Here is a 10039-nt window from a genome sequence, read left to right on the forward strand (position 1 = left end):
GAATAAGTATGTTTCATCATTTTTACAAACACAGACACACACACACACACACACACACACACACACACACACACACATATATGTATATGTATATGTATATCGCCTCACAGTAAGAAGGTCACTGGTTCGAGTCCTGGCTGGGCCAGTTGGCATTTCAGTGTGGAGTTTGCTTGTTCTCCCCGTGTTGGCATGGGTTTCCCCCACAGTCCAAACACATGCGCTATAGGGGAGTTTATTAACTAAATTGGCCATAGTGTGTGTGTGCGTGTGTGCGTGTGTGCGTGTGTGCGTGTGTGCGTGTGTGTGTGTGTGTGTGTGTGTGTGTGTGTGTGTGAATGAGTGTGTATAGATGTTTCCCAGTACTGGGTTGCAGCTGGAAGAGCATCCGCTGTTTAAAACATATGCTGGAATAGTTGGTGGTTCATTCCGCTGTGGCGACCCCTGATATATAAAGACACTAAGCAGAAGGAAAATGAATGAATGTGTAAGATCAAAGTGCCAAAATATGAAGTGTGTTTGTGTGAAAGAAGAAAGTAAAGTACAATTCTAAGTGCCATTCCAGTCTTACCTACTATAACAAATACGTCAATCTCAGTTCTGCTGTCGTTGTTTTTCCGCTAAGAACATCAAATGCTTTATTTCATGTTCCTTCCACTCTAAAATACGTAATGATCTATAAAGACTTTAGTTTTTACACAGGCTCATTCTGAAAACGTAGCCCTATATACATTTCTGGAGATAGCGAATTATGTAACCAGAGGTATGTACATATTTAAAATGAACGTTACAGGGTGGTTTGACACATTCCTTTTGTGCTCACCAGCTGACAGCTTACAGCTTACCTCCAAATGGACGGCTTTCCCGCTGTTATCAGTTTGTCCAGTAGCTCACCATGTATGTCAGCAGACTTGAGACGATTTGACCACGACGACAGGGTTGGAGTTCGGTGAAAAACTGTTCCAGAAAGCAGGTGAAACAAAAACAGAAGCTGAAAAATAAAATAAACAAGTAAATAACGATGTGAGACTGTTGTTAAATCTGAAAACGTGGTAAAAATCAGGTGGCCACAAGGGCTTTTCTTTTTCTGGATTACTTTTTAAAACTGTTGGTTGGGTTTAGGGAAGTGGGCGGGTGCTTGTCAATCGGGTTTAGGAAAGGAGGAGGTTGGGTCAGTCAGTCGATCGGTCAGTCAGTCAGTCAGTCAGTCAGTCGACAGCGGCCACTGGTGGATTTACATGAGAGAAGGTGGCGTGAATGGCACTCGCGAGAGAAACTTGAGATCAGAAAGCGTACACAGCAGCAGCCAGCAGGTGGATTCACGAAAACAAAAACTACTTGTCTTTCCATATAATGTCTAGTAATAGTATAGAATGCCTTTGGAAATGCATGCAAAATCTTTAAAAAAAAAACTGATATGTCATACTTTGCCTAAAACCATCAGGCATTCTATACATTCCTAGGCATTCTGTACAATACCAGGATTTCACACATTGCCGGTAACACATACATTTTACACATACACTAATTGAAGCTTATTTTAAAGTGTGACCATTCTGTAATATTAATCTAACACTACATCAGTGGGAAACCCTATGAAAGAACATCAGATCCAAGCTAAAAATAAGAAAATAAAGCACTTTAATGTTCAGGAATTCGTTGCGTACACATCAGAAGAAAAAAAAAAAAACGTTCAGAGAAATGTAGCATTAGCTTATTTGAAGAAACGTTTTGCACAAAGGTTAATTCGTCGCAAAACAGATCTGAACAAACCAAGACATTTTGGGTTTCAAGAGACTTGCACACCAGCCTAGTATCCTACAGCAAACACAAAGTGTCCAAAAAAAACATCAGATAATCACAGAGAAACAGCTCATCTACCAGTGATTTCTCATGTTTTCAGGACTTTTCTGAAGGGTTACACTGCAAATAAATGCTCGTTTCTAGTCCAGCTATCAAAAAACTCTTAAAGGGGACCTATTATGCAAAAATCACATTTATAAGGGGTTTAAACACCGTCAGTGAGTATAACCAGTTTCTAATGGTACAAATGAATTAATTCTATTTATTATGATCACTCTTGATATAATCAGCCTGCAGAAACACTTTGATTGACATTCTGACTTTGTATGTGTCATCAGAGGGGAAAGCCCCGCCCACTAGTGATCATCTCTCCCTCATTAGCATAAAAAGCCCTAATTGAGAAGCAGCCGTCTGTCATTAGTTTTGAATCTGCCGCTATACTGACACAGATGTTTATAGCTCCGCCCTCTTTCGAAAAGAGCACAGTCTCATTTAAATTTAAAGCGACAGTCACCAAAACAGCACATATAGGATCAAAGCCTAGAAGGGTCCGTTTCAGAGAGTTATAAAACATTATTTGTGTTTTATTTTGAGCTGAAACATCACACACACACTCTAGGGACATCAGAGACTTACTGTACATCTTGTAAAAAGGGGGCATAATAGGTCTCCTTTAAATTAAGAAACATTTTCTAGACTAATTAATAATTTTGTCTTGTTTCCAGGAGAAAAAAACATGCTAAAGAAATAAATGAAATCTAAAATAAAGTTAATTTTAAGCAGGTTTTTCCTTAAAACAAGCTAAATAATCTGCCTGTAGGGAAAACAATATAAACTTTTATTTTTCTTACTCCACTTGTCGATCCTTTAGCTTGTTTTATGGAAAAAAACTTACTTAATTTTGACTTGTTTTTTTCTGTAAATTAAACAAAAATGTTTACTTGTCTAGAAAATGCTTCTTGATTTAAGAATTCTTCAACATTTAGACTAGGAACTAGATACGAAAAGCCATTTTTTTGCAGTGTTTGACAAACAGGTGGAGCACAGGAACAGCTTTCCACTGGGAAGATAGATGTTCCTTAGACCAGTGTTTCCCAACCCTGTTCCTGGAGGCACACCAACAGTACATATTTGGTATGTCTCCCTTATCTGACCCATTTCGTGTCCGGTTTTGGGGTCTTTTCTAATGTTCTGCTGAGTTGATTCAGGTGTGTTTGATGAGGGAGAGGTTGAAAATGTGGACTGTTGGTGTGCCTTCAGGAACAGGGTTGGGAAACACTGCCTTAGATGACTGCATTGGGATTCAAAAACAGGCATATAAAAGAGGACAATTTGACACAACACACTGCTGAGGGCACATTGTCAGATCATTTACATTAAAAGCATGTTGGGCAGCAAATGCAAATAGCAAAATCTTGCAGCGATCATGTGTGTGTATATATATATATATTTGAGGATTTCATCATAGTTATAAAACATATTCACAATATATACATAATATCTTAAAATCATTTTATACTTCAGCGATATGAAGATGCACAAAACACATTGTAAACAGAACACTGCATAAAAGGCTTTCCTTTGGGTTTTTGTCTTGTTTTTAGTCCAGATATCTAAAAACTCTTAAATCCAGAAGCATCATATAGACAAGTAAATATTTTTGTTTAATTTTTTCTAGAAAAGCAAGTTGAGTTTTTCCTTAAAGCAAGCTAAATTAGAATTAAATAAAAAATGTATTAAAAGCAAATGGAGTAAGCAAGATACGCTTCTAAAAATAATATCAAAATTCATTCAATCATTTTCCTTTAGGTTAGTCTCTGATTTATCAGAGGTAGACACAGCTGAATGAACCGCCAACTATTCCAGCATATGTTTTATGCAGCGAATGCTCTTCCAGCCGCAACCCAGTACTGGGAAACACCCATGCAGACTCGTTGACACACACACACACACACACTCATACACTATGGCCAATTTAGTCCATTCATTCCCCTATAGCGCAATGTATTTGGACTGTGGGGTGAAACCAGAGGAGACCTATGCCAACACGGGGAGAACATGCAAACTCCACACAGAAATGACAACAAGCCCAGCCAGGACTCAAACCAGTGACCTTCTTGCTAAGTGCTAACCACTGATATGACCGCCCTAATATCAAAATATAAGTGCTACCTTAATATCAAAGTAATACCTAAAAATAAATTTACTTTGCTTACTTTACTGGCAGATTATTTAGCTCACTTTAAGGAAAAACTTGCTTATAATTGACTTGAAATCACTGAAAACTCATCCATTTTTTAAAACTTGTCTGTAAAATGCACATTGATTTAGGAATCTTTAGATATTTGCACTAGAAAGAAGACAAAAACTCATTGTCAAGCATTTTTGCAGTGAATAATTTGGGCAGTACAAGCAGATTTTGCCTGCTGAGCAGTTTACTGTCATATGTTTGAAATCTCCAGTAGGTTTTTCTCCACCATCTCATGGTTGAGTTTTAGAGTCTCGGTGCCTTGCCTCTTCTTTTTCGTCTTTCTTTTCTTGCAGCAAATATACGTCACCAGCGACACAACAGTCAAAAACAGTCCCATGCAAGTCGCCGTCAACGCAAGCAGTATGACCTTATACTCGCCGCACATATTTGGCACTCGTTCTCCCTCTCTCCCTTCCTTAACCGGAGGAGCTTCACCGTGATCCAGATCCACAACTCTAGGCAACAAACTCTGAATGAGTGTCTCATTGCTGACCGTTTCATTCACAAACAAGTTAACCAATACAGTGGAGCAGAGTTCAGGTTGACCGTGATCTCGAACTTTAACCCATAAACTATAAAGTCCCCGACTGTTCAAGGCTTTCCTCAAGGTGATGTTTCCAGTGTAGGGATCGATATCAAACGACCCTGGTTCTCCATCAGTTCTCTTAATAATGCTGTAAGCAATAACAGCATTCATTCCTGTGTCCCGATCCACGGCGTAGACTTCAGTTATAGATGTTCCTGGAACTGTGCTAGGAAGCACCAGCATAAATGACTGGTTGGATTGCGGAAAGAGAACTGTTGGAGGATTATCATTGACGTCTAGGAGGAGAACGGTCACCATTGTGACACAAGAAAGTGCAGGTTCTCCTCCATCAATAGCTTCGATCCATACGTAATACGTCCCCTGTTGCTCTCGATCCAAAGGCGTTTTGGCTCGTAGCGCTCCTCGTCCGGTGTCAATCACAAAGATGTCACTTCCATTGAGAATTGATAGAGCAACCCAGCCGTTTTCCCCAGCGTCAGCATCTGTGACCGTAAGCACGCCGATTTCGCCAAATCCTGGAAAGTTTTCTGGCACAAAGAAAGTGAAGTCTTTGTTTATGAATCTCGGGCTGTTGTCATTGCGATCCTGGATGGTGATGATCACTGTAGCGATTGACTCCTTTTTAGGCGTTCCCCTATCTAAAGCTCGAACCATGAAGCGGTAGGTCTCCTTTTCCTCTCGGTCAAGAGAAGTAGACACTGTTAGCACTCCGGTGGAGCTATCGATGTTAAAAATGGTGGGAGCGTCAGCTCCGAGTTGGTAATACACCTGCCCTCTGCTTTCACTATCCGCATCGCTCGCCTGGAGCTGAGCCAGGAATGTATTCGGTGGGTTGTTTTCCTCAACTGCAATTTCAATGAAGGATTGCTTGAAAACCGGAGCGTTGTCGTTGACATCCAACACATGGACTTTCACCACAGTGTTAACTGCTAATCCGTGAGAATTACGCACCACAATGACTATTTCATAATCCTGTTGCAGCTCATAATCCAGTAGATCAGTGGTTTCCAGCAAGTACTCGTTTTTTAAACCCTGATAAGGCACAATCCTAAACGGACCTGCGCTTTCCAGAAAACACTCCATCTTCTGTTGGGGCTCGGTGTTTTTAATGGTAAAAAAAGCTATGGGGGAAAATGGAGGCTCTGATTCGCTTAAACTCACGACGCCATCTTTCTCAAACGCAATGTAACGCGGTATAACCGTCGGAGGACCAGAGAGTTGTTTGATGACATGCACGCTAACCATCGCAACATCAGGAATACACCCCGCCCCATTGGCTAGTATGTTTAGCTTGTATAGCTTCGCACTGTTGTTGTTGATTTTTCCTGCTAGTTTAAGGACTCCAGTCGTTGTATCCAAATGAAACAAGCTTTTGCTTTCCTGACTGACCCGTTCACTGAACGTATATGTAATCAAGGCGTTTGCTCCCTCATCTGGATCGTAAGCTTGTAGACGAGCCAGTTGCATGCCTTTAGTGGCATTTCCATACAGAGTAACTTTCACTTGCGACTCTCTAAACTTGGGGCAATTGTCATTAACGTCACTGATGATAATCCTCAAAGTTGCATTGCCGAAACGTGGCGGAGACCCTCCATCCTCTGCTATAATTTCAGTCACATACTCAGCCCGTGCCTCTCTATCAAGAGACTCGGTTATGATGAGAAACGGCGTCAATTCTCCTCCTTCGTTCTCCTCTACGTCCAACGTGAAAACGCCATAGTCATTATTAAGCCAGTAGGTCTGAACGCTGTGAATCCCGATGTCTGGATCCACTGCAGATTGCTCCACCGCAAACCTAGCATTAACAGGTGCATTTTCTGGCACAGACAGTCTGATTTCATCCACTGGGAAATGCGGACTGTTGTCGTTGATATCTTCTATGATGATTTTAATCTTAACCAGCTGAAAGTACTGCTGGGGAAGGATTAGCACGTCCAGAAAGATTGCACAGCCCTGGCCCTCGTGGGATTCAGCACATAGAGACTCTCTGTCGATCTCTATGGCAGATGTGAACAGCTCCCCAGTGGTGTTATTCAGATTCACGTAGTGCTCACTGGTAGTCATTTGCTCCAGGCTGAATGAACGAGAGGGGTTGACGGAAAGATCCAGGTTTAAGTCCACACTGATAGCCCCTATAAGTGTCCCTTTTGGTAATCCTTCCTTTATCTTATAGATGAGGTGACTGAAATTTGAAGAGCAGGAGAGGGGAATGCTGTACAAGAGGAGAATGAACAAACCCTGAAACAAATAACAGAATAAAGATTAAATAAGACGCCCCAAAAGTGCTGGTAAGCCTACAAAAATAGTCATATTTGCATATAGTATTAATTATGCATTAAGCACATCAATAGCAGTTGGGATTGATGTGCAGGAGCTGGAATCCACATTTGCATGACGAAATATTTACTCAGTCTTTAAAACTGTTCAAATTGTTCTGGATTTTTTTTTGTTTCATGAATTTGTATTTTTTATTTAGCTAACAGTTTATTATTAGTTTTTTTTTATTAGTATTTTAGCTGAAACCTTGATTTAAAAGTGTAAAACACATCTAGAATATTTTCAGTTTCATGTATTTGTAAATATGTGTACTACCAGTTTTTTTCAGCTTAAATCTTGATTATAAGTGTAAAATTGTTCTAGGATGTATTACATTCATATATTTTAAGACATTTATGGTATTACAGGTTTATCTAAGGATTGTTTTAGCTGAAACCCTGATTATAAGTGTGAAACGGATATTTTAGTTTCATGTATCTGTGGTAAAAGCACAGTTTAGGCTGTAGTTACAAAGGTATTTTTTAGCTGAACCCTTGAATATAAATGTTCATTTATGTAACTATTGCAGTAAACCTAATAATATGAACAGATTTATACATATAATTTCATTTAGCATCCTTAAATAATAGATTGTTAATAATACAAACTTACATTAATTACATAATAAACATTTCAAACATAGTTACACCCAAAAAATGGCTGGTTATTTTAACCCAAAATTGGTCAAATACAGAATAAATTTGGTCCTATTCATTTAAATTCAAAAATTAACCCAGGAGTTCGGTTAGTCCCCATTAAACCAGACAGAATTGGGTTGAAATAACCCAGCAGTTTTTACAATTCAGAATCCTAAATGTATATGTATTTAGTTTAAGGTTAAAATTGGATTACATATATTGTAAACGTTGTAATATATATATATATATATATATATGGCACTCTTACTCTCCTAATAGTGCCTTTATTCTAACATATACAATGTATGTTATGTCAAGACAATCTGACGTGAGAGATGTAGTTTTATTATTAAGTGAGAGAAACTTACCCATAACTCCCCTGTGCTGTGAAGGCATATTCCTCGTTTAGTGTTCCTCATGTTTCCCGTTCAGTGTTGGCGTCACAGGGAACGGGAGGCGGCTGAGTTCACAGTTTTATCCGCATTCTGAGCCCCGGTGAGCGGCTGCTTTCTCGCTCGCGTCCCGATGCGCGACTGAGGAGCTCCAATCATTCATCTGAGCGACACGCCAAAGACACGCCCACTCGTATGTTAATTTGCTCGTGCGCGGCCAATCAGCGTTGACGCAGCGCGGGGGGAGGGGCTCTCTAGTCTAATTATTATTTAGCTTTGTTTTAATGGTTTTGTGCTGAAGGGTTTATTATGTTTGCGGTTAAGAACACATTAGCTTGATTGTAGTGTAGTTGTTTTGATACTGCTGATAATGTAGATGTAAACTGCTCATTAATTCGACTAATTACTAAACATATTAATTAACTTTAACTGTTCAAATCTATTATAGTTAATCAGTCATTAGTAACTAATAAAGTTATGGTAAATAATAGCCTTAACTTTTCTGATTTTGACTTCAATGCAATAATGTGCTCCCTTTGTAAAGCTGCTTTGAAACAATAATTATTGTGAAGTGCAATACAAATAAACTTGCTGAATTAACCACACTGAATTAATATTATTTATATATAATATTGGTGGAAATTTGAAATAAATATAGAATTTAGAATAAAACCGTGTTAACATTTTACTCAAATTCTTACCTAATAAATTCATTTAATCCATATAAAATCCATTAAATTCCTATATTTTTATTAGTGTATTATTATTACTTCTTATTTACATTTTTATTATTATTGTTTTTGCATTAAAAGTTAGCACAAATTGAATATTAACATGTTATATATTATTTAAATATGGATAAAAATCAGATACAATACTGATTAAAAGTAAATAATATATGGTAAATAATAACAAATGATGTTGATAATACAGCTATAGAAACCACTTGACAATTCTCAATTTCTCTTAATTTATTAGATATGTTTTTAGTAAAAGGTTAATACATTTTATTCTATAAAATATTCATTTTCTTTAAATTCCAACTAAAATATTGTCATTTAGAGCTCGTTTTTTTCCACAATAAGAATAACATGTCAAATGTTTTTATTTATTTTTATTGTGTCTCATATTGTACTATGGTTAAAACAACAACTAAATTACAAAATAGCTGTGTTTAAATAAAAATAATTTAATTAGAGTTGTATTTTGTGAACTGCTGATGACATTACTTTGCAAATAATATAACAAATACACATGCTGTCATTTAAACGATAGTAAGCTGCCATATTCTCAATAGTGTTTACGTATATATAGTTTTATATGTGTTAACTTAAGAAGGGTTAATCAAATCTATATTTAGAAAAATATACGTAAATAATATTTGTTATTGTTTAATATTATTCACCCTGTATTATTTTTTATCAATATTGTATCTTTATGTTTGCCAAATTTTATTAATATTATACATAAATATTATTTGTTATTATTTACTCTGTATTATTTACTTTTCATCAATATTGTATTTTCATTTTATCCGTATCTAAATAAAATACATAAATATTATATGTTATTATTCAATATAATTGATTCTATGTTATTAACTTTTTCATTATATCTTAATTTTCTCCATATCTAAATATAATTATACATAAACATTATTTAATATTATTTACTCTGTGTTATTTGATTGATCAATATTGTATCTTAATTTTAACCATACTGAATTAATATTATTTATATATAATATTGGTGGAAATTTTTATTAAATATAGAATTTAGAATAAAACAGTATTAACATTTTTACTCAAATTCTTATACAATAAACTCATTTATTCCATATAAAATCCATTAAATTCCTATATTTTTATTTGTTTATTATTATTACTTCTTATTTAAACTTTTATTATTATTATTATTATTTTTTGCATTACAAGTTAGCACAGATTTTTATTTTTAAAATAAAAAAACAATATATATAAATATTTTATTATTATTTTTTTTTAAATAAAACTATTTTGTGTTTAATATAATTAATAATAATAATTTTTTTTAAAAGTTTCGATAACTTTAGGTTTTGGTGACACAGTGGTTAGCA

At 36.2% G+C, this 10039-nt stretch overlaps 1 protein-coding gene across 1 annotated transcript; it reads right to left on the minus strand.

The window, feature by feature from the left end:
* Nucleotides 1-2573: 2573 nt before the first annotated feature.
* On the minus strand, nucleotides 2574-8074 carry LOC130237683 (protocadherin-20). Its single transcript, XM_056468693.1, has 2 exons — nucleotides 7921-8074; nucleotides 2574-6836 (listed from the first exon to the last, which is right to left on the minus strand). The coding sequence occupies exons 1-2, from the start codon at nucleotides 7969-7971 to the stop codon at nucleotides 4242-4244; spliced, it is 2646 nt and encodes an 881-aa protein (XP_056324668.1). The 5' UTR covers nucleotides 7972-8074; the 3' UTR covers nucleotides 2574-4241.
* Nucleotides 8075-10039: the final 1965 nt, after the last annotated feature.

Source organism: Danio aesculapii, chromosome 11 (assembly GCF_903798145.1).
Source record: "Danio aesculapii chromosome 11, fDanAes4.1, whole genome shotgun sequence".
NCBI lineage: Eukaryota > Metazoa > Chordata > Actinopteri > Cypriniformes > Danionidae > Danio > Danio aesculapii.